The sequence below is a fragment of the Arabidopsis thaliana genome, chromosome 2 (genome assembly GCF_000001735.4).
Source record: "Arabidopsis thaliana chromosome 2, partial sequence".
NCBI classification, from domain to species: domain Eukaryota; kingdom Viridiplantae; phylum Streptophyta; class Magnoliopsida; order Brassicales; family Brassicaceae; genus Arabidopsis; species Arabidopsis thaliana.
Window position 1 is genome coordinate 8,707,524 of NC_003071.7, and position 23,183 is coordinate 8,730,706.

General features: G+C 36.0%; 5 protein-coding genes and 2 long non-coding RNA genes across 8 annotated transcripts; 3 read left to right on the plus strand and 4 right to left on the minus strand.

Moving 5' to 3' along the window:
- Positions 1-4,055: 4,055 nt before the first annotated feature.
- On the minus strand, positions 4,056-11,592 carry CLASP (CLIP-associated protein). Its single transcript, NM_179666.5, has 21 exons — positions 10,958-11,592; positions 10,731-10,886; positions 10,577-10,639; positions 10,236-10,304; positions 9,901-10,066; positions 9,648-9,809; positions 9,462-9,559; positions 9,042-9,116; positions 8,893-8,961; positions 8,717-8,802; positions 8,518-8,635; positions 8,204-8,302; positions 7,774-8,128; positions 5,872-7,664; positions 5,685-5,783; positions 5,339-5,443; positions 5,152-5,226; positions 4,996-5,064; positions 4,835-4,903; positions 4,616-4,717; positions 4,056-4,497 (listed from the first exon to the last, which is right to left on the minus strand). Exons 1-21 carry the CDS (start codon positions 11,288-11,290, stop codon positions 4,339-4,341), a joined length of 4,320 nt encoding a protein of 1,439 aa, NP_849997.2. The 5' UTR covers positions 11,291-11,592; the 3' UTR covers positions 4,056-4,338.
- Positions 11,593-13,266: 1,674 nt separating this feature from the next.
- Positions 13,267-13,900, plus strand: LCR60 (low-molecular-weight cysteine-rich 60). The gene is made up of 2 exons (NM_001036300.2): positions 13,267-13,401; positions 13,584-13,900. Exons 1-2 carry the CDS (start codon positions 13,341-13,343, stop codon positions 13,775-13,777), a joined length of 255 nt encoding a protein of 84 aa, NP_001031377.1. The 5' UTR covers positions 13,267-13,340; the 3' UTR covers positions 13,778-13,900.
- Positions 13,802-17,604, minus strand: AT2G20210 (RNI-like superfamily protein). 2 transcript variants are annotated; one of them, NM_127580.4, is made up of 16 exons: positions 17,456-17,604; positions 17,273-17,375; positions 17,077-17,148; positions 16,870-16,989; positions 16,708-16,781; positions 16,513-16,618; positions 16,267-16,309; positions 15,978-16,040; positions 15,676-15,902; positions 15,412-15,532; positions 15,239-15,333; positions 15,048-15,161; positions 14,796-14,960; positions 14,569-14,715; positions 14,331-14,476; positions 13,802-14,237 (listed from the first exon to the last, which is right to left on the minus strand). In NM_127580.4, exons 1-16 carry the CDS (start codon positions 17,517-17,519, stop codon positions 14,083-14,085), a joined length of 1,815 nt encoding a protein of 604 aa, NP_179611.2. In that variant the 5' UTR covers positions 17,520-17,604; the 3' UTR covers positions 13,802-14,082. The 2 variants fall into 2 exon arrangements, with proteins under 2 accessions (NP_179611.2, NP_001325102.1); NM_001335669.1 differs by having other exon boundaries at positions 13,859-14,237; positions 14,569-14,704.
- Positions 17,605-18,017: 413 nt separating this feature from the next.
- AT2G20230 (Tetraspanin family protein) lies at positions 18,018-20,219 on the plus strand. Its single transcript, NM_127582.3, has 6 exons — positions 18,018-18,534; positions 18,932-19,031; positions 19,154-19,234; positions 19,321-19,425; positions 19,528-19,716; positions 19,824-20,219. Exons 1-6 carry the CDS (start codon positions 18,239-18,241, stop codon positions 19,863-19,865), a joined length of 813 nt encoding a protein of 270 aa, NP_565468.1. The 5' UTR covers positions 18,018-18,238; the 3' UTR covers positions 19,866-20,219.
- AT2G07265 lies at positions 18,544-18,924 on the minus strand. The gene has a single exon (NR_140202.1). It is a non-coding gene; the product is annotated as an other RNA (long non-coding RNA).
- On the minus strand, positions 20,103-23,002 carry TRM17 (GPI-anchored adhesin-like protein, putative (DUF3741)). Its single transcript, NM_127583.5, has 4 exons — positions 22,872-23,002; positions 21,079-22,626; positions 20,884-20,989; positions 20,103-20,805 (listed from the first exon to the last, which is right to left on the minus strand). Exons 2-4 carry the CDS (start codon positions 22,561-22,563, stop codon positions 20,255-20,257), a joined length of 2,142 nt encoding a protein of 713 aa, NP_179614.1. The 5' UTR covers positions 22,564-22,626; positions 22,872-23,002; the 3' UTR covers positions 20,103-20,254.
- On the plus strand, positions 21,178-21,730 carry AT2G07275. Its single transcript, NR_140203.1, has one exon. It is a non-coding gene; the product is annotated as an other RNA (long non-coding RNA).
- Positions 23,003-23,183: the final 181 nt, after the last annotated feature.

Below are 23,183 nucleotides of genomic sequence, written 5' to 3' on the forward strand. Positions count from 1 at the left end.
AAATAATATTTTGTTTTAAGGGAGCCTCGAATTCTAGAGGAGTATTGTAGCAAAATATCACACTTTCAAGTTGTGTTGTCAAAATACCACCAAAAGTTTTGTTTTCCAAAAATATTATACTTCAATTTTGATTTTCAAGAGTTCATCAGAATTAAAAAAATTAAGTTTGAATTGACCATTTTAATTTTAAGATATTGTTTTTAGGGGTTAGGGTTTAGTGTTTAAAGTTTAGAGTTTAATTTTGAATGTTGGAAGTTAAATTTAAGTTTTATGTTATTTTAAGAAACCAAACATTAAGTGGTATTTTTAAAGAAATAAACAAAAACTTAAGTATCATATTTAAAAATTGTCCTTTTTTATATCGCTAAATTATAGATTTAAGACTACATATATCTTGCAGGAAATATTCCTTTAGTCTTGTGGTTAAATCCATTTGATTCCGCTTTTTCCACCAGAGTTTGACTCCACTAAATCGTGTTATCTTGCATAATAGATATTGGCTATAGAATAGACCATGTCAATCCAAAGATGTTAAAAACAAAAGACTACAACATATGCAAACATGATATTAAAGACTTAAGTGAGTCTCCTCTTCTATAAACAGAAAAGTCGAATGCTACATAAAGTGTTAATTTATAATCATTTATAGTAGTCAAGTTAGTGAACAAAGTGTTAATTTCTTCTATAATACTTCTTTTGTTTCTATTTTGTTCTAGTTTAAGATTTTGGTACATTGATTAAGATCATTTAGTTTCTGTTTTCTTAAATTTTAAAAATATGTTTAATTACATATTTTAAAATAATTTAACCAATAAAAAGTTGCAGAATTTCAAGAATCAAAAATAATAAAATAATAATAAATTTTGCATTGAAAACAACAAATAAAATGAAACAACTTATTTTTTTTTATAATCATTTTACCTTTTGATAAAGAGCATTTATCATTGATATGGGAACACGCACATATATATATATATATACACATTAATATGTATATACATATTTTTATATAATTCCAAGTAGGGAAGAAAGAAACAGAGAATCAGATATGGACTCACATTGGTGGGGACAATATTAAGACAGAAATTGGGTGTTTTTTTTATTGATAATCTCAATGATTTATGAGACAGGGTAATATGTTTATTTTTGTTGCTAAACCACCCTCTTGCATGATCTATCAAACTTAATTATTTATTCTTTTATTCAGATTTAGACATAATCTATAAACATCAATTTTTTCAAGCTAAATTTTGTTGCTAAATCACCCTCTTGCTGTTGTACATTTTTTTTGTCCGCTAAAATGATTTGTACCTATCTAAAATATATTTTGATTTACCATCAAAGTTACTTTAAATTAAACAAAACGCAAAATAGAAAAAAATATTATCTCCTGATAAAAAAGTCGTAAAAAATTTTGATTGAATAATAATGATTTGCGTTTTTGTTCTTTAGAGTAAAATATAATATTTTATGTTAGATGCAAATGACAAGACAAAAACTGAAATTAAAGCCTGATTGTGGTTATATTTAAACAAAATGCTAAGTAATAATATTCCGAAAATTATCATATATATCTCGTCTTATAGACTACATATGCTTATGCAATTGTATGTAGCTTTTTTTCTTTACCAAATTATGATTTTGTAGGAAGTAGGAACTGAAACAATGAGACATTAAGAGAGAACATATTTAATGGGAGTCTCTTAATTACTAATAAAATATAAAAAAAAATAAGAGAGAAAAGTGAGAAATTCTAAAATTTTTGTCTCTTATTTGAATAACTCACAAAAAACTCTTGAGACATTATGTGTCTATAATTGTCTATCTTTTTCATCAAAAAAAAATTGATAATTTAATTTATGAAAATATTTAATTTATATTATTATTTAGAAACTCATTTTGGTTTCTCACCGTCTGAAGTACGTACTCTCGGTGACTGTGTTAATATTTGAATAATTAAATTGTTGATTAGTGATAATAACATAAATTCTTAGAAAGTTATTGTCTACTTGATGATCTTTACCAGCTTTGGAATAAAATATCAAAAAGGTCTTTATTAGATTAATAGAATAACATTTAATTTGTCATCAGATTTAGATACTAAATTAGCATGTTGGGTTTAAGGAAACGATAACCATAACAAGAAAACCTTAATCATTTGCATAAGACAATGATTTTCAGGTAATCGCACGCTAATAATACTTTATTAGGTCTAATATTAGTCTTTATGCAATGCTAAATGATCTGTAATCACTCTCTATATCCGTGTGAAATTTAGATAAATAAATAAATAGTGATTTAATAAATGCAGTATACTATATACATAATTAAATTTGGATAATAATATGTTGACGTCATTAGTACAAGTACAAACCAGTAGGTTATAAGATCTGAACATATGTATATAACTTATGTTTTAAGAAAATATATAGATTTTAACAGTTTTTTAAATGACTAATCGAATTCACAATTCACAAGATTGGCATTTAGTCTACTACAATTTTAACGTTGGAATTTTCATGAAACACTTAAACTCATAAATCATAAAACACATGGAATCGCATATAAGAACAGAATTATCGGCAAAAAAGGGACAAAAAATAGAATCATCAGTTACAATATAATAAAAGTAGTAACATAAACTCGTAATGTAAACTATAATCTCCATCATTTTCTGGCCCATACTGTTCCTATTCGAAGCTTCAAACTAGTAACTATTATTTAACATTTATGGAAATTTTTTTATAGATTTAATAAAAAAAAACAGGCTAGGCTCGTAGAGTCGTAGACTACTAATGTTGAATTAAATAACTGGTAGAAATGATTGACAACAAAATTTACAAGTAGAAATGATGACGAAAATGGTTGACAGAAAAAAATGATGACGAAAATGATATTTGATGGCGACATGGCTATATAATATTTATCAATATAAAATAATTAATATTATATTTAATTAGTACGAATATAGTAATCGTATAAGATAAGGTGGACCCAAATATTATAACTATTTAAATTTTGGATCTGAATTTATAATATTCTTATTTAGGAAAACTGCAAACTATTTCGGCGGTGGTTGGGGACTCATTTGCCCACACCTTCTATTTCTAGTACTATTTTATTTGTATATCAAACGAGAAAATAAAAACAATACGATTCTAAATTTATCTCACGACTAGCACATGATTTGAGGCATAAAGGCAAAGGATTTCTGTGGAAAAAAAAAAGATAATTGATTAGTTGTAAAATATTTTTGTAAGTAAAGAAATGTAGGAATCGATGAATTGAAAAAGCATATATTGATAGGAAGACAAGCTGCTCGCTGTATCATCGTGTTATGTTCCTCCACGAGAGGGTAATAATTGGTGATCCCTATCCAACGCAATAATTTCTCTTTTATGATTGTATATTTTAATAATACATTAGACATAAATAAATACCTGACCATTTTAACATAATCTATTTTAGGAAAAATTATAAAACACTATATATATTTTTTTTTCTTTCAAAACTACCATTAATGAAATTTCAAAATACCACTTGGGTTGAAATGTAAACTTATTAGGTCAACAAAAAGAATTGTTTACAAGAAAAAAAAAGAATGGGTAGAAAACACTAGTCTAAAATAGTGCGAAAATGAATTAAGTGTCTTCACTAAAATTGTTTTTGCGTTGTGGCAGCTAAGAGAGACGATGCGGTTGTGGTTAACATTGTTAATGGAACGAACGAGATGAGCGGTTGGATGAGACCACTGTTTAAAGTTATATACTTTGAACTAAAACTTTTTTTTTGTAGTATTAGTATGTTTAGGGAATTTCTCAATAGATATGGTTTCTAGAAAAGTCTTTTAGTTATTAAAAAAAAATATTTTTTTATATTTTATAATTTCTGATTTTATTAAACTGGTTTTATTTTATTAAAATTTAATAAAAATATTCAATATATTAGAATTTGATTGAATATTGTAAGAATCATCAATTTCGGTTTTCGGACCAAGTGTTAGTTCACGGACAGATGAGAAGTTTTAGTTTTTTTTTTTTTTTTTTTTTCACAAGTAATATAGATTTGTTTTGTTCACTAATAAAGGTATTTAATCATCAGTTGCGAGGTCAAAATACATTTTTTTTTTTTGTCCTACGAGAGGAAAGCAATAAATACATTCCCCCAAAACAACTCAAAATAGACCACACACTGCAACAACAAATGGAAAAACCAATTTGCAAAATTACACCCAAAAAATTGAAACGCGGAAAACACACCCATATACAAAATAAACAATAATGAATATGACCCCAAGACACAAGATAAACCCACTGAACCATAAGTACAAGCGGCTCGTCAGGTGTCTGCGTCGATAGGGGCACCGTTTCTAGCCTGCGAGATCCGGTTTGCATAGATGGTCACTAGACGAACCTGCGTGCTGTTTAGACCTTCCAAATACGGCAAAAATGCTTTCCCAAGCATTATATATATGTCTACTAGACAGAACACCACTGTCTGCAACAAACAGCAAAGACCCCCTCATAGAGAGTTAGTTATAACTTGTCCAATTTCATCAAATCGTAAGTTACTGGTATGAGTAGAAAAGTCAAGTTTTTTTTTTCAATTCCTTTACCTTGCGGACATCCGCGCTTTGGCTCCCAAATGCTTCAAAAACCGCAGGCAAAAAAGACGACAATTGATCCATTAATTCCTCTTGCGAGAGCCTACCCACAAGCTGTACACAAGAGCCAATGAAACTGTTTCAGTGAGACCTGACGATTATATCTACATGCGACTTTGTATTAACAATCTCGGAAAAACACGAATATACCGTATAATTGATAAATCTTACCTTCGTTAAACAATTTATGCAAGCGACAAGAGTTTTCTCATCTTCCGTCACCAATAATGGGACAATAACCTGAAGCAAAGACATATTGCTTAGGTTAAATCAACTAGAAGAAACGAAACAATAAAACAAATGAGGGCGTGAAAAGAGTTCTATGTACATACGCTTAAGCATCTGAAAGGATCGTATTGGGACAAGACTGTGGTCAAACATTGCTCAGCTTCAGTGGAAACCTGAAAAGATATTATCATATGAGATCTGGAGACATACAGAAAAAGGGGTTGATCCACAAGAAAAAGGTTTGAGCATGCAATCGTTACTTTTGGAACGGTGTCCTTTGAGACATGAAGCAGCTTTTCGATCACTATTTCAACAGAGTCTTCCATGGCATCTTTCTGAAATTAATAAGCAAGATATATACATGTAAGAAAAGGTGTTTGTAATTTCACAGACCCACGCTTAATGTGTTAGAGATGATTGATTGACGAGTCTACGTAAGGAACAAACCTGGCTCTTTAGCATTTCAGAAATCAATGAAAGAGCAAGCTCTTTGATTGAAAAATCTTCGTCATCGAGCACTTCAAGAACAACCGTCAAAATTTGATTGAAGTACTGGGAGTAGAAAAGTAGGAGGAATGACCATTAGGATTGATAGGCAAATGTACATGGTAAAGCAACTATGAAATATATCCCACCCAACGGAGTTTACCAACACACATTTTTCTTGTCTTACCCAATCTTTTCTAGCCTTGTAAATTTCATGGACTTACAATCTTAACAGTAGAAATGTAATATAAAAGATATAAATGTCGGGACCAATTATTCCAACTAGTGCAGGGTTCATTAGTTATACCTTGGTCCAAACTGATTCCTCGTTAGCTACAGAGGCTTCAATTAATTGCTGGAGTCCAGATTTCTTGCTAGAAGAAGGGCTTCCATCACTCCCGTTGATCTGTGAAAGCATAATCATCAGATATGCTTTTTAGTACCAGAGAAAACAACGATAACGACATTTAGCAGAAGTGACAATAGTTACTAACCATATGTAGAATCTGAGGAATGCTAGGTCCAGATTCCGGTGTTGTGTTGACCTTAATAGATGTGAGCATGTAGTGACCTAAATCTAATTCGCGGGAGACCTCATTTTCATGTCTTCCTTCCAAGGAATCAACGCTTGTCAGATTTAGACCATTTTTCTCCAAATGTGGTGGAGATAAGTCATCCAAGATTTCGATGTTTTCTGAGCTTCCATTGGGGCTAGTTCTTGATATCGAATTCTGACCAGCTGAAGCAAATGTGTAATCAGAATCCTTGGGGTTCAACAGATCACTAGCTGAACTGATCCCAGTTCTAACGTTCTGATACAGCTTTTCCTGGGTTCCACTGGAAACATTTTGACCAACACCACCAGTGATCATTGTTGGCTCCTGGGAAGAACTCCACTTCCTGCCACTATCACTGTCAATAGAACCCCCAGAATACCGGCCAAGGAATATATTCTTCTTGGAGGCACCAGCATATCCTTCCTCAGATGATGTCCCAATGGCATCAGATGGGTCATAAGACTTAATTCTCTGTTTTTCCTTTTTACTCTGCATATAGTTTAACAGGTCCACCTCGATGCGGGGAGTATATTGTTTGAGGGCTCTTCTCAGAGAGTTTTGCTCCTCAACCGACAAACTAAGAATGTAATTTAGCAGTCCCGCAGAATCATAATGATTGTAAACAGATATGATGCAAGTAATGGAAGCTTCTTTCAACTTGGTATTTTTGTCGCGGGTTAATGGCGTCAACTTTGCCAGCCACAACTTTAAGATGCCACTATTACCCGAAATTTCAGGGTTACCAGCGTACCTGTTGAAGGAGTTGATGGCAAATTCAATCACAGCTAATTTAGCCTTTGGTGATCTCTGTTCATCCAGTGAACGAAGCAATGCAGGTAAAAGGGAATCCACACTGTAGGTTTTGCTGACAATTTCCAAGGTTGAGGAGCAAGGTTGTCTAACTACTTCTTTAGGGTCAATTAGCCGTGAAAACACATGGGGTAGGACTCTTTCCATGTAGCTCTCAAAAGGCTTTCGGCAAGATGGTATAAGATCTGCAAGTGTCGACAGTGCTGCTTGTGCGACCTTGTGGTGAGGATCATCCAAATGCCGGAGAAATAGTTTCATTACTTTCTCAAAACTTTGAATTACTTCTTGAGCACCTTTTGGGCCTTGCTGCAGCAGAGTTTGGAGAAAATTAAAAGCTGCAACTCTGGCACACCAATCAGAACTTGAGTTCAGTCCGTCGTTAAGGGCCTCGTTCAGGGAAGCTGGACCATCAACAAAATTTGATATGTCACCAATTTGCAGTTGGCTATCATCAAAACTCCTCCTCCGGCCTGCAGACATTCTTCCCCCTACATTCTTCCTCAAAAGTGGCCTCTGGAAATTGGGAACATGGCTAGCGTTTGATTCCCTGAAAGTCAAATCTCTATAAGCAGTATCCATCTGCTGTCGGTCAAAATGACCAGCCATAAACCGCCTCACCTCTCTGGCATCATTGCTTTCCTCAAGAGAACTTCTCTCATTTCTCTCTGAGCCCCGTTTAGCGGTCAAGGATGAAAAAGTAGGATGAGACTCGGACAACAGATTGCCACGGTAAGATGATCTTCCTGAGTCCTTTGAAGCTTGAATTTGGGTGATGATATCTGACAAACCAAGGCCACCATTGCGATTACTGCCTTTGTTGATACTATGTGTTGATTCAGCAGCTGCGCTACTTGTGTGACTATTGGATGCTGGAGCAACAGCATGGAAAGGAGGATCACGAGACGATGGAGGGTCAACTCCTGCACTAGGGGAAAAAGAAGACAATTTAGCTGCGCAAGGATATCTTAGCTCATGTTAAAGGACGTTTCAAAAACAAACTGTACTTTCATAAGGAAAGAAACTCAATACCTAGATCCAAACTACTTGAACGAAGGGCTGCAGGATTTTGTCTATCAGATATATGCAGTCCTCGGAGCATACTTTCAATTGCACTGACCTTCTGCTTGCTTGATTGTAACACACTTTCCAGACTACGTTCAGAACCTTTATTGACATCCTTTGATTGCGAAAGGAGTAACCCAGAAGAAAGAGATCCTCCAGATGATAAATTTGAACTTCTATCCATAGCGACTATAGCTGATGTTCCATAGCCAGGTAGGTTAGAAGGAGCAGACGTCTGAGAAAATGAAGGCTGGGAATGTCTCTCACGGACAGATGGTGAGGCGTGTCTCCTATGAATTCCACCATCTTCTTCATTTATTAGCTGAGAACATATGGAATGCTTTATCAAGCCTCATTGATGATAATAAGCAGAATATAGAGAGTTGAAAAGCCTTACCCTTTGAATGACAGGGTCAAAGGACGAAAACAACCGGCGAGAACGATCCGGCCAAGTTTTTGCAAACATTCTGTAGCACATTCTAGCAGTTGCCCGCACCTGTTATTCAATATATTAAAACCTTTCAATGGCACATGGGAGAGAGATAGCTGGGCAATACAGTAAATACAAATCATTTGTTACAATTGATGCAAAACATACATTCATTAAAAGTTGCATCGAATCCGAATAACTGCATTACCACATATATAAACAAGCAACCATAAACCCTACTTCAACATCTCGTATTATGGAAAATGGTACCAGAAACCTACCTCACTCATAGCATCTGCAACACAGCATCTAATCAGATCTTCATATAAATCAACTGATCGTTGAATTTCTGGAGCATCAGGCCAATGTTCAAGTGTTAACAATGCATATTCACAACATCTGTATACAAAAAAATGGGATCAATTCCAGAACATCATAAATCTGTATACAAGAAAATGGGATACAAATGCTCCAGCTTACCTTGCTCGCAGAATTGCATTACGGTCATGTTTTGCTGATTCAGCTATGCGAGGAAGTACACGGGCAGCTTTGCAGTTACGCAGCATCTGGAATAGCAAGAAACCATCTGTGTAAGCACAAAACTTAGCCGAGCAGGCATGGTTCTAGAAACCAAAATAAGCGAGCTAATAATTTACCGTTTTTATGCAGTTATCAGCAGATTCTGCAATTACAAGCACAGTAATCACAACCAGCTTGAAAAGCACCTGATTACCATATACCAATATTAACAAGAATGTGTATGTGTTGAATGCCATAGTAGTAAACGACAGGAGGTTAAGCTTACTGGAATAAACGTCTCAGCGCATGCCTCAAAATCTCCCAGTAGCTCTTTTGATAAGAGACACAAGAGATGACAGGCCTATGAACACGAGAAACAGTATATGAAGGAAAGACAATGGCAAAAATGGTTTTCAAAACAACATAAGAATATAGATAGGATGCATGAATCTAATATACCCTTCATCCCTACTGAAATTGGATCTACTAGCAAATGTGTTTTCTGGCTAAAATGAATATAAGTTTTACTAAGATGAAGGGTGTTGGCATAGAAAAATATGAACTTCCTATAAATTAGTTACTCAATGATAATGGAATATCTCACGGAGTTGCCAACTCATCAATTTGTCTCCGATACAAGGATCAGAAGAATCACAATACATTCTAAATCCTACTAATGAGAATATCAATCGAAAATTTAGCTAACCTGCTTAACAATGGTAGATCTCCGGTCAGCTAATTGAGTACTTAAAGGACCAACAAGTTGCTTCAGGAGACCTCGAAAGCAGGAGTAATCAGTCGCACCTTCAACAGAAAAAAGATTCCATGAGATGAGATACAAGAAAATAAAACTTCATTTCGAAGATAAAGACAAAAAGTATTGACGTAGTACCTCCTGCAACAAGTCCTTCAACCCTCCGCATAGCTGAAATACGCATTGACCAGTCTTTCTCTGGGACGAGTGTTGCAGCAATTTTCTCAAATTCTCGTATTAACTCCTTCTCTGAGTACACTTTGATTGGCTCAATGGGTTTTTCAGTGATGTCGGCATCTCCTGAAATGCAGAGATACAAAACCAGTGAGCCGAGATAGAAATATTACAACACTAATGTTTAGGCTTCAATCATTGAGAGAAAGATTTTCACCCCCAAATAAAGAGTTCTCCCTCGTAGGAGCCTTTGCCCTGGGACTGCTCTTTTTGGGATTGACACTTGATGCCTTCACCTCATTAACAACATGGTGGGCACTACGGCCATCTGTAGAACGCAGTTGTGGCTCAATACGTTCTAGTCTAGCATTAATGTCCTTCACCTGAGTAAAAAGTAAAAAAACAGAGAAAGAGTTCAAGCAAAGAGCGCCCCAAGACTGCAATCATATTATTCTTTATCAAAGTACACTAAGTTATGATGCAGATGGAAACTATACACATGCATTATGCATTCTAGCACTGCAGATGGATTAATCTTATTCTGAGAATTACCATATACGATGGAAGATGGTGACGTTGAAGCTCTTCTCGAAATTGAGACCCACCTTGCATATACATCTCCTGAGAAAAACAGAATTATGATATTAATATCAAACACGAAGTAGAACATCTGAATTCTGAATTCTACGAATTCTCTAAAAACACAGACAAATCCCTACTGATAAAGTGAAATTCTTTGCTCAAACTGCACTCAAAATTGATTGAGTTCACTACTAACTATCTCAGTCATAATTATGGAAGTCGAGAGTATACAATTGGGTGTGAGACTCTGCCTTGATGTTTAAAGTCTAAATCACTTTAGTAGTTGAGAACAAGGATGGTACAAAATTTACCTCAATGCACAAAATAGCAGCTTCCCTAACTGCTTGATTAGGGTCATTTAACATCTGAAGTATCTGATAAACAAACAAAATAACCGCAATCAAATTCGATCCAATACAAGAAAAACATGATCCAAATAGCTTTTAAAGGGAGAGAGATAGATACCGGAGCAAGTATAACACGCTGAAGAGGAAGTTCCGTAGATGCGAAAAGACCAATCGCCGATGTAACAGTACGCGCAAACTCTTCCCTAACTCTCCAACTCTTATGCATCCAAGCATACGAACCAGCTCTCTCCACTATAATCGTCGGAGATGAAACCTAACAAAAAACAAATTCTGAGCAATGCAAATTCCATCAACAAACATTCAAAACTAAGTAAAATTATTCACCTCCATGAGAGTCGTCAACAGACGCCTCGCAGCATCTCTAACAGGTTGCTTACTATCACCAAGCCGCTCGACAACAGCAGGAACAAGAGCATTCAAATGAAGCTTCAAATGCTCACCAGCGAGGACAGCAGCAGAAGCAAGAGCTTGAAGAGCACCTTGAGAGACTCTAAAATTACTATCCTTAAGGAGATCCAAACAAGAATCAACAAGTGACGTCACTTCCGCAGGACTCAAACTCTTCCTAGAAGCTTCGAGAAGTTGATGCAGCCTTTCAACAGCAGCCATGCGCTCTTTTGTATCCTTGGCTCTCGCCATTTCTAAAGCTTCCTCCATTTTTTTTTTTACCAAACCACCGACGGACGATTCCGATCTGACGCTCCTCCGTTCAGATCTGCTGAAATCTCTAATCAGAGGTATTGGAAAGAAAACACACACCAAATTCGAATCGATCCAATGACGGATTCGATGAACAGTGAGCGAGAATCGTAGAGAGAGAGAGAGAGAGAGAGTGTGTTGTGTTCTGTGTGTAAATGTGTTTAGAGAGAGAAAAAGGGATTTGAGGGGAGAAGTGTCGTTTAATTTTTAGTACTAAGAAAGAAAAGAGTAAAGGCGAGAGACTAGTAGAGAGACTAAACTCATTTTGAAGAAGATAAACGAGAGCATGTGGTTGGCTGGCGTCTTTGGTACTTGCCCTTGTTTTTCTTAATATTTACTGTTTCATACCACTATTATGTTATGGTCTCTGAACTTAACCGCCGGTTCCGATTCGGAGGGGTTGGTTTAATCCGGTTGGGTTATTAACAAAATAATAAAGTGAATTACAGGAGTTTTAGCAATTGTTCTTTTGAAATATATGAAGATAAAATTCTTAATTATTAATTTATTGAGGAGCTATTAATTTGAAATTTAAAATTTCTTTTTTTTTTGTTAAAGAATGTGGTATTAATTTGGAGTAAAACAAATAAATTTTTTGATTTTATCGACCTACATATGTTTGAGAAAAAAAAATCAGTGTCTAATTTGGATAACTCGGATTGGTGCAGTCGAACCACATCATATAGTAACAAAAATGTAGTGAATTTTACTAAAATAAACTAAAAGTTGCTCTACTCATACGTATTTTGATTAGAAATTGGATCAAACCGAAAGAAAAAGTAAATATCTCACCAAATCTGGACAAAACATAGGATAAAAAATGCCTCCACTCTGGTTGGTAAATTCTTTAGAGAAACAATACAAATAAATTTCTTTAAATTAAAATCAAGAGAATGTTTATTTCATTAAATAACATTAAATTAAAAAGAAAAGAAAATCTTAACTATGTCTATCACCAACCTAACAAAGCTGGAATAAATCCAAATTACGAATATTTAATTTCTAGTCATTGGAATTTTAAAAGACTATCTTAAATAAGATATGTTATAAAATAACTCTAAATTCGAATCAATCAGTTATTGTGAAATTAGTTTAATTAGATCACTCCACTGATAAGATATAATACCCGACGTCGGTTCATTAGATTTGATTATTTATAAACACGAATGTGGTGTTTAATTAGATAAGACCATTCTCAACTAATAAAAGCCTTTTGTCTAAACATTAACCTTTGATCATGTTAATATGTCAGCTGATCGGAGTTTAATCAAATGCTTAATATATTTTGGTCTTCATACCATCTTTTTTTTTTTTGTTATCCTTCATACCATCTCGTTTGTATAATGTGTATTTATTTTTGCATCCCCTCTAATTCATACAAGTTTGATCAAAGTTCAAAATTTTCTTTAAAATTCGCAGAGAAATAACAAAAACTTAAGATAATAAATCACACACACGTGGCCAATTGTTGTCACTTGTCACGCCGGCGATCTTAAACAGCTGGTGCGGGCCAAAGAGTCGGAGCGTAATTGACAAGTAATCATGCTTAAAAACTTTCCCACCTTTTTTTCTTCTTTTACTTCTATGTGCTTATCACTTCCCAAAATACAATCATTTACTTTGATGCTGATTACAAAGTCACTTACAATTGGATTAGGCAATAAAAAGACAAATTTATGAAAATAAAAGAATTAAGACTCTACTAACAGATTAGATTTGAATCGATAGGTGACAGAGGGTAAAGTTTATGTTTATCCTAGACTCTAATAACATACCAAACTAGCATATTCAACATGATATGAGTGAACTTCCTATATTGATAAATTAAAGTCAAACAATATTTGTGGTCAAATGGTAAATAATTATATTTCTTTCTGAAATTGGTCACCTCACAATTCTTTATAAATATTGTTATAGGTCTAACAAATAAAAGCACTATTAGTGATTTTTGTTTATGTGTTAAAAGGTTTACTGTTAGTAAAATATTAAGAGAAGGAAGCAAAGAAATATGGCAAAGGCATCTTCTACACTTGTTCTCTCAATCATCTTCCTTGTTATGTTTGCCTTAGGTATACATTTCTCTCTATTCTTGTCATATTCCCCGCTTACCGTAGTTCCTCGATAACATTTGTCTCACGTATACATTTACATCTTAAGGTCTACACTTAGGAATTTTCAAAAGCTTTCACATATATAGTGTCTAGGTATAACATCTCAAATGTTGTAGTTTAAATGGTTTTGTTGGATGTAGTTGAGCAAAATATGGGATGCACAGCGACTATGGGACCATGCGAAAAGGATAAAAGCTGTAGTGCCACATGCAGAGCTACGTTTGGAGATAGGGCTAATGGCTTCTGCGACTACAGTACTAGTACTAGTCCTGGTGGAGAATGTACTTGCGTCTACCATTGTCCGCCTGTGGTGCCTCATGAATCCCATTTGTGATTTCTACTTTGAAATATTTTCATTTCTTCAATATATGTTGAAATTAAAAGTTGAAATATCCAAATTATGTATTAGCAATTTCTACTCATCGAGTTTTAATAAGAAATGAAATAAGACCACATCTCCTCATTCTCTATTTTAAGATTTAAACCACTGCTCTCTGACTATTTTTTTAGGCGACGGTTTAAGATGTTTTGGGATGCTATTTCATGTGAACGTTGAACCAACCTAATGCACATACACAACCAATGAATTCACCAGTAAACAGTTCCAGACTGAAGGATAAACCGGTATATAGGAACTATCTACGGGTCATCATCGTAAGGAACATGTGAAACCGAGGATGAAGGTAAAACGAAGATGGGTTCTCCGTTGTGTTGAAATTCATGGAGTAGAGAAGAATGGTCAGCTTCGTGGCTGATGCAACTATTCCCAGTCATGTCAAGACGTTTGAGATCACCTGAACACAATCATTATGCGTTTAGTTACACACAAAAAAACAGCAAATGGCCCAAGAATCAAGCTGATCAATCCGATTCCAGAATGTTATTACCTTTTGCAGTTCTCAGGGAATCACATAGCATGAGCAAGGCTTCAGGTGGCATAAGATTGTAGGATGCGTCGATTGAGATGAGTTTTGGTGCCAAGGGTATGAGCTTTGACAGGAATCTAGCGGTCTCTAGTCCTCCACGGTTTTTGCTATAGCGTGAAACCACAAAACAAACGTGAGGCCACTGAGGCAAAGCGATGCATTGTATACAAAAATAGAAGCTATGGATTTTGCTTTGGACCTTATATTAATACTCAGCAGCTTCTTCGACACTTTTTCAAGTTTTCTGCCTAATGCAAGAAACCCGAGAGGACCTAGTCCTATACCCATAATATTGAGCGACTCGATGGAGATTGTGAAAGAGTTTACTACAGCCTCTGCAACCTCGCTAAAGAACAAGAATAATAAGAAAACAGACAAACATCATAACGGTATAAAGTGATAAAGAGTTTGTAACTTTATGAATACCTTCCGAGGGCATTATCTGCAACAGACAGGAACTTTAAAGGTTTCTCCAGCATCGACAGGGTATCAAGAAACTCAATAACTCCACAACATGATAGCTCACAGTTCTCCAAATTCAGATCGGCTAAACGAGAATCCGGATTCTTTGTGAAGTAAGATATTAAGCTTCTGTACCATCCAAGAAAAGCATGTAAGAGAAATGCAACTTTCATGATTTTCTCGAAGACTACAAAAGCAGGAACTTAGACGACACACCTGATCCCACTGTCTTCAATGGGGTTCCCGCTCAGGTCAAGAGATTCCAAGCCAGGCATATGAAGTAGAGCATGTGCAAGATTCTCTGCATCGTATCTGTCAAGTTCATTTCCCCTGAAACACATTTCTAATCCATATCACAAGGTTTCCAGGCTTAAGACTGTAAGAATTGTCTCTTTACTAGAAAATACCTTAAGTTGAGCTTGCACAGGGACTGTAAAGACTTTCCAGATGACAGAGAACCAACAACAGATTTGCAGCTAAAAGTAGAAAGCCATCCTGAAATCTATATAGCATGTGTAGGTCAGCCATGAAATGCAAGCCATACATCAATTTGAACAGGAAGAACCACGGTGGTACCCACATTGTTTTCAGAGAGGTCAAGGGATGAAAGGTTGGAAGAAGAATCAAGAAGTGTAGAGAAAACCATCCTCGCAAAATATCTATCGAGGTTGCTATCGCCAAAATGTAAGGAATGTAAGGTCCTGAAAGAAAAAAGATGCTCACTAAAAGTAAAATGAAGAAAGAAGTACATAATAATAATATTACAACATTTATGAAGAGACTTTGATAGCCAAATGAGCAAACATTTAACAAGACACGTTTTGGCATCAGTCCATATATATACCTCACCGACATCAGGAATGAAACGAAAGCGGAAGGCGCAGCAAGTGGATCTATCTCAATGCTAGATGTCTTTATACAGAAACGTTGCATCCCAGTTGTGTGGATACCCTTTTCATGAAGAGAAGTGCATATTGCACTGATGGAACTCAAAGAAAGCTTGCAGTGAATAAGTTCAAGCGAAGTTAATGTTTCTCGGCTCTGAATCAAGAGCTTGCACAAGGGCTCAACCTGGAGTTCATGGAACATCAGCAATAAAATTCCAGCTAACTAAATCTAGGAGACTAAATAGAGAAAGCGTCTTACATGCTTCTCGGATCTGATCCAACGTAGAACCAAACTTCGCAATTTACTTGTCCTCAATAACTCCTACAGTAACAAAGCCTAAAGATTATTTCTGTCCTCCCTCTAGAGGTTGAATGATTGATTCATCAACAAAGATACAAATTTGAAGTTCTAAGAGAGAGATAAACATCGAAAGCAATACAACATATCACGGCGATCAGTGGATACTGAAACAAAAATAAAACAAAGATGACTCTATTTACAAACACAGAAACACATCAAAACGTCAGAGCATAGTTTAATTACTTACAGAAGTTTCTGTAACGCATAGCACATTCAGAAGCCTCAGACACCTGCAACAGGTAAGAATGAACGCAAAGAAGCATAAGTATGTTAGAGCATTAAATCAGTCCAAACCAGATATCTCACGCACAACCAGTTATGAGCGATATAAAAGTAAGGCAAGCTGAAAGTAGTACAGTGTATCCGTATATACAAGGAAAACGTGAGGCTATGAAACGATTAATAATCAGACACACATGAAATGTTACTCAACCTAAGATATGGTCCAAAAGTTTGGAAATGAAAAGATAGTTCCTTGCAGACACAATTTTGACAAGTCATGATGTGCTCTTCATGGCAAATGTATCTCAATATGTTATCTGCAATAGAAAAATACAACAAAAAAACTGAATAATGATTATTACACAACTGAAAAAATCAAACCCAAGAATTTCATTGGAACACATACCAGATACATTAATGGAACAAATCCGACCACTAAATGTCGGACGCAGAGCTACCTCAGCTGCTTCATCAACACAACTGTTACTCGGATAAAGATACAACTCAAAAGGAAGTTACATAAGCAATAAAAAACAAATCATCGATCATTTCAATAGAATTGGCATACTTTTGGAGATGCTTTTCCCAGTAAAGCTGTTGCCAATCAGCTGGTGATTCCACACGGTCAACAAAATCAGGCCACCGCAGCTTAAACAACAACTTCCAAGAGCTACCAAGTACATCATTTCTGCAGATGAATTTAAGTTAAATCTTTCTCAGTCTGTCTTCTCAATTCGAATAACAAAACAGAAATCAAAAGAAGAATTCATCAAACCTTGCACGTTTTCTCCCAGTAATCAAGCAGCAATCATCTCCAGATTCATAACTATCCAAGCAATGAAACGGCCTATACCAATAGAAAAATGTAAATGAAATAAGAGTTGTATCATCTTCATCCATATAATTCGTAACCCTAACTAAACCTTTCAATTTGTATTCAAAACTTAAATGAAACCAAAGAGTGTACTGACATGTTGGTCTGAAACTTCTGCAAAGCAAGAGCAGGCAAGTGAGCGACAATGCCATCAAGTAACTCCGATGGAAGCTCGTATAAATCTGGAATTGGATTATCGCCTGGAATTACACAAAACCCAAACTCAAATTCAGCATATTTTGGAATCAAATTGGCGCAACAAAAGCTTTGTTAGAATTACTTTCTAGAAGCTGAATTTTGAGGGATTGGATGCAGAGAAACGCAAGAGAAGGAGCTTTCGTCATCCAAACAAAGAGAAGAGAGTGCCAATCGCAACGCAACCAAAACTTCCCGCTGCAGCTGCTCTCGGCTCGCTGTTTCTTTCTTCCAAAGAGGGAAGAGCAAATAATTCGTTATGAGGTCTCTTTCATAATGGGCCGCTTAGTATGGCCCAATTCATAATTATTCATAGATAATTAAATCTTTTTGTGACCAGTAAAAAAACAATTAAAGTTTTAAAAACTTTGTTTAAAAAAACATATTTTCATGAGTAGTGTAAATTATTTTAAAAAGAAATGGAATTATAAGGAAATTTTAATCAACAATAATTTTATAATGGAATTTAAATGTTTTTTTTATATAAAAAAAAACTAATTGTGAGCATTGCCATCCAAAAATAAATGGTAAATTTATTTGTAATTAAAAATAGAAGAAATATCAGGATCATATAAATCATTAAACACATGCAGCCAAAAACATAATAAGTGTACAAATAAAATTTTAAAACAGTTCCAAAAAGCATCAGATAAGAGCGAAACAAATTACAAAATTGAATTACACAATAATGTCCTCTAAGCGACGACTACCGGTGAAATATTTTATAAGAAAACAAAAACAATAATTAACAAACAAAGGCGACACCTTTAGATTCGACAAGACGACCATTTTAGAAAAAGCTTCTCAAATTCTCTCCTTATCCCCAAAAATTCAAACTTTTTTCTCTTTGGAAAATTCTGAGGCAAAAATGCGGCGTAATTGCTGCCATGTTTCATTTGCTTCAACCCTCAAGATCCTTAATTTTGTCCAAGCTTTCATTGGTGTTTCGATCATTATCTACTCCATATGGATGCTCCATGAATACAGCCGTCACCTTCCCGTGGACCCGCCTCCGTCAGCTTCATCAAGCTCCGGAACCGAGATCGCTACTAGTGTATCTGAGCCCTTGAAGAATCCTATTGATTTTGTGGCGAGTATCATTCTCGGGTCTAATGGTGGTGATCATGGGTTTAACCTACGCTCGTTGGACCTTCCTGCTCCATGGTAAAGATTCCGATTTTAGAGATTCCTCTTTATTCACTTACTTAGTTTCCAATTCTAGGGTTCTGCTTACAAGTTTCCAAATTTTAGAGTTTTAGTTAGATTCGTGTTTAATTCAGCTGGACATAGTTTCTATAAATGGAGCTCAAGCTTGGGATAAACGTGGGTTTTGTTTCTGGGGGGATTACTTGTAGTTCTTCAATTTGATAGTTCACCTCAAGCTTGGTCTCTTACTTCTTCTCCATTATTCATCAAGTAGCTAAAGAAAAGGGCAAGCTTTAAATGTTTGAAGATGACTGGTTTCAATTCAGCTGAAAGGACTTTTGCTAGATTTATCATGTTTGCAACCGAACGCTCATCTGTTTTGTTGATTCGGTTTTTGTCATGCTTGTTTATGCAGGTTCATCTACTCTTTCATGGCGGTTGGTATATTGGTCTGCATTGTTACCTTCATTGGTTTCATAGCAGCTGAAGCAATCAATGGCTGTTGCTTGTGTTTTGTATCCTTTATACAGAGACCTTTCTCCAATTTTTCTATCTTTGTTAATAGATCGAGTTTATTAACCTTCATGAGAGTTATTGGAATGGGTTTGTTGCGGTTTTTCCCTTGACAGTTTTAAAGTACTCTATTCTCAAAACTCTGCTCATTCTACTTGAAGCTGCACTTGTTGCATACATCGCTATTGACCGTCACTGGGAAAAGGTGAGATCTTTCTTATGCTCGAATCTTGTTTCTTGTTTCTTGTTTCCTTGACTTGTTTGTAACAGTTTAACATCTGTGTTCTGTAGGATCTTCCGTATGATCCAACTGGAGAACTTAGTAGTCTTAGGGCTTTCATTGAAGAAAACATCGATATATGCAAATGGGTGGGGATTGCTGTGGTAGCAGTCCAGGTAATTCAATTCAGTCTTTATAAAATTTGAGAATTGTCATGATATATATATTCTCTCTAGAGAGTTTAAAGAGAAGACATGAATATTTCTTGTGTCTTTCAGCTACTGTCATTGCTACTAGCCATGGTTCTCAGAGCGATGGTTTCAACCCCGAAACCCGAACTTGACGAAGAGGAAGATGATGAGAACCCAAGGAGTAGAACTTGGGACCCACTTCTTGGTCCGCAAGGAAACCAAGCGCCTGCTGGCTCAAGCAAGATTGAAAACTGGAGCTCCCGAATCAGAGAAAAGGTAATGCTGATCATTTTTTCAGTTTCTTGATACTTTACGGATTGGATAATGCTTTGTGAATCTGCTGATGATAAAAACTGTTTCGTTTTGAAAATTTCCTTTTGCAGTATGGTTTGAACCAGAGTCCACCGGTGAACCCGAAAGGTTGATGAAGCCAAATAATCATGTTTCTAAAACTGCATGTGTCCATATGGTCTCTGTGAAGCTCTCTTTCTCTATGTTTTGCTCTTTGCAACTTCTCGAGTGTGCATAAACATTTACTCAAAACAGTGCTGTATTGTGTTTACACAAACGGCATAAGCATCTTCGTTTGTGTGTTTGCTTGTACAAACAATCCTGTGAACAGTTTGAAGTTAGCATTTCCACTATAACGTTTCGATTCAATTTATAATGAAGAAAACAAAACTAAAAATTGAATTGGACATCATAAACAGATTAATGTAAAATGTATATGTAGGTTAAACTCTTTCTTAGATTATATCATCTATATATGTTTCATTATTACAAAAGCTTATATTAACGTATATACGTTGTTTCATCAGATAAGATCGAAGACTGCTTCTTCAACAAGCTCTTGCAGCAATATCACTTCAATTTCAATCCCCAAATTGTTCATTTCGACTTGTAGACCATAACTCCACATTTTCCCAGCAACCTCGTCATTAACCGCCCATTCCTGTAACTCTGTCCAAACATGCTCCAACATGTTAAATCCCTTGGTCAAGCCGGTGTGCGCAAGTGTTGATGTTGTCTCTGTTATGATGGCATTAACACAGTCAAAAACGAGTTTGCGGTTTGATCTCTGTTTTCTGCGTTTGATGAGTTCCTTGTTGGCAAATTTGTCTCTCAATGATGGGTCTAATGGGCTCTCCAGTGAGTGCCAACGGGTCATAAGCGAGTCACTACCGCTGAAACCAGACGCTGTTAAGAGCGTTTTGATGAAGCCATACCAGTCTTCATCTTCCTCGATTCCCATTGCGGGTTTACTAGTGTCTGTGTATGACTCATCCTCCCATGCGAGAATCCGAGCGATTGTTCCGATAGGAGGTGATTTGTCAATCAGATTAGATTTCAGAGACATTTCTTCTCCTGTGGGATGTGACAGTACCAAAGTCTTACAATTGGTAAAACTCTTAGCATGTTTAACACCAGAGAGATAAAACTAACCTTGAGTGGTCTTTGGCTTTACTGACCCCGAACATTCCTCTTCGAAAGCCGGCTGTAAAACCGAAACTGGACTCGGCTGGTCCTGGTTTTCATTTTCCACATCACCCTGCAAACAAATCAATGGCCAAAGATTAAACCAAGAACGGTTTCCGAGCATCTTCTGAAATTCACAACTAGTTTTGGATTGTGATTTACCTCGCTTGTAAAAATACGTTGTTCTTGGAATGCATCACGGTGTATAGCCAATTGAGACGGTGCAAATGTCTTGTCCTTGTTTGATTTTTTATTCCGGAAGAAGAACAAGCTTGAAACTTTCCATGATGACTTTAAGCTTCTTGACTCCGTAAGCTCTTGGGGAGCTTGCGCTTTTGAAGTTCCACCATTGAGCCTAATCTCAGGGACTGATCTTGACCTTTCAAGGATATTCAGAGAATCACTTGTGCTTTCTACTTGATCTAGACCACTGCCTATGCATGAGATTGATCGTCTCGTTTCTTGTTTCACTTTGTTGGTCTCTTCACTGGATCCGGTAGGTACTTTCGTCTCTGAAAGTGCAAGTACTTCGCCTAAGGCCGTTGAAACCTTGGGGAAGTTTTTTGGTTGCTGTGTGTCTCCGTTTAGTGACATCATTGCCCATCTCTCAGAAAGCCGTTTCTTTGCCTCTCTGTAGACAGATGAGTCTGGAGAAAACGAGACTCGGCTCAACGAAGACGAAGAAAAAGGACTCTCAAACTTGTTTGCACAGTCCCATGAATGCCTAGAGGATGGTGACATGATCTCAGAGTTGGTAATATTTCCCACTAGATATTCGTAATTTGACCTGTTTAACGAACAATCATCACCCATATAGCCATTGGACAAGACGGAAGAAGAAGAAGAAGAAAGGGTCTCGTTCCTGCAATGACCCTCCACAGTTTCACGTATTTGACGTGTAATTTCCTTTGCCACTTCTCTGGTCTCAGCATCTCCAGCCTCATCAAAATAAGGAGGTGATGAAGCAATAGCCTTTATATCTAGAGACTTTCCAGGACTAGGCTTCAAAACAACTATCCGAGTTGGCTGCACAGCATCGATCCATCCAGTTTCCTGATTCAAAGAAGCTGGTTTCTTACTATCTTCAGCCAAACATTTCTGAACACCAACAGCCTTTGAAGGTCTCAATACCGTAATGCGCTTAGCATCTGGATGAGGAGGAACTGGTTGAAAGTCAGAAAGATGCTGTGGAAACAAAGAATTTGATTCCTGGAGAAACTTAACGAACAAATCTTTGTTAGAACTTAAAACTTGGAGTGCTTCTTGTAACTCACTGGACCTATGAAGCCTATCATCTGTTACCAAGTGTTTAGCTTCCATGAACTTTCGACGAACAAGATCCATCTGTTTATCACTCATACTTGCTTTACTTGAAAGGTTGCTCGCCTTTTGATCCCAGGTTTCATCTTCTCTATGATGCTTACCAGCTTCCTTACTACCAACACAAGTCAACGAACAACGTGAAGAGCTTTTGGATCTGCTCCTTGGTGCAGAAGTCTCTAGACCCATTAGTTTAGCAACTACATTGTTAGAACTCTGTCTATCTTCAACAACATCTTTCGACATTTCTCGAGCAATGAGCTTTTTCATAGATTCAGTACTTGTCTCTTTCGATTTGCTAAAAACACCTGGCCTCAAATCAGGCATAACAACCTCAATGAAAAGCTTCTTCTCAATTCAGCTACAGCATCAGATCCACTCTCACTGATTCTGCATTTTCGAAAACCATGAAATTGAACAATGAGCTCGTGAATGGGTAACGAATCTTGCTAAATATATGTAACGAAGCAAATTGACAAAAAAAATAAGCTTATTTGGAGATAAATAGAACAGAGATCAGATTCCGGCAACGAGGAAAACGGAAAAAGTATCGGAAAATGAGATCGGAGCTATAAGTCAGACATTTTCTACTTTACTCAGTGAGAAAGAGCAAGAGATAGAGAGAGACAACTTACTCTGTTAGTAGGTAGCTAGATTTAGAAACATTGTCAAGCTCTGACGTCGTCGGAGAAATAGCTTTGGCCGGAGAAGATTTATGTGAATCTAACAGGAAGAGCTTTTTAAGGGGATGACGTCGTCTTCTGATACCAAAAGGGCTTTTTTATTAATAGAGGGAAAAAACTGCAAATGACTAATATTTTTATATATATCACACAAAAAAAATGTTTAGTAAAATCTTTCTTTTCATTAAAGTTTGTAAATGAGCTAATGATGGACAAAATTATATCATATATAATCATATATGGTTGAAGTACATTACTTTTCCT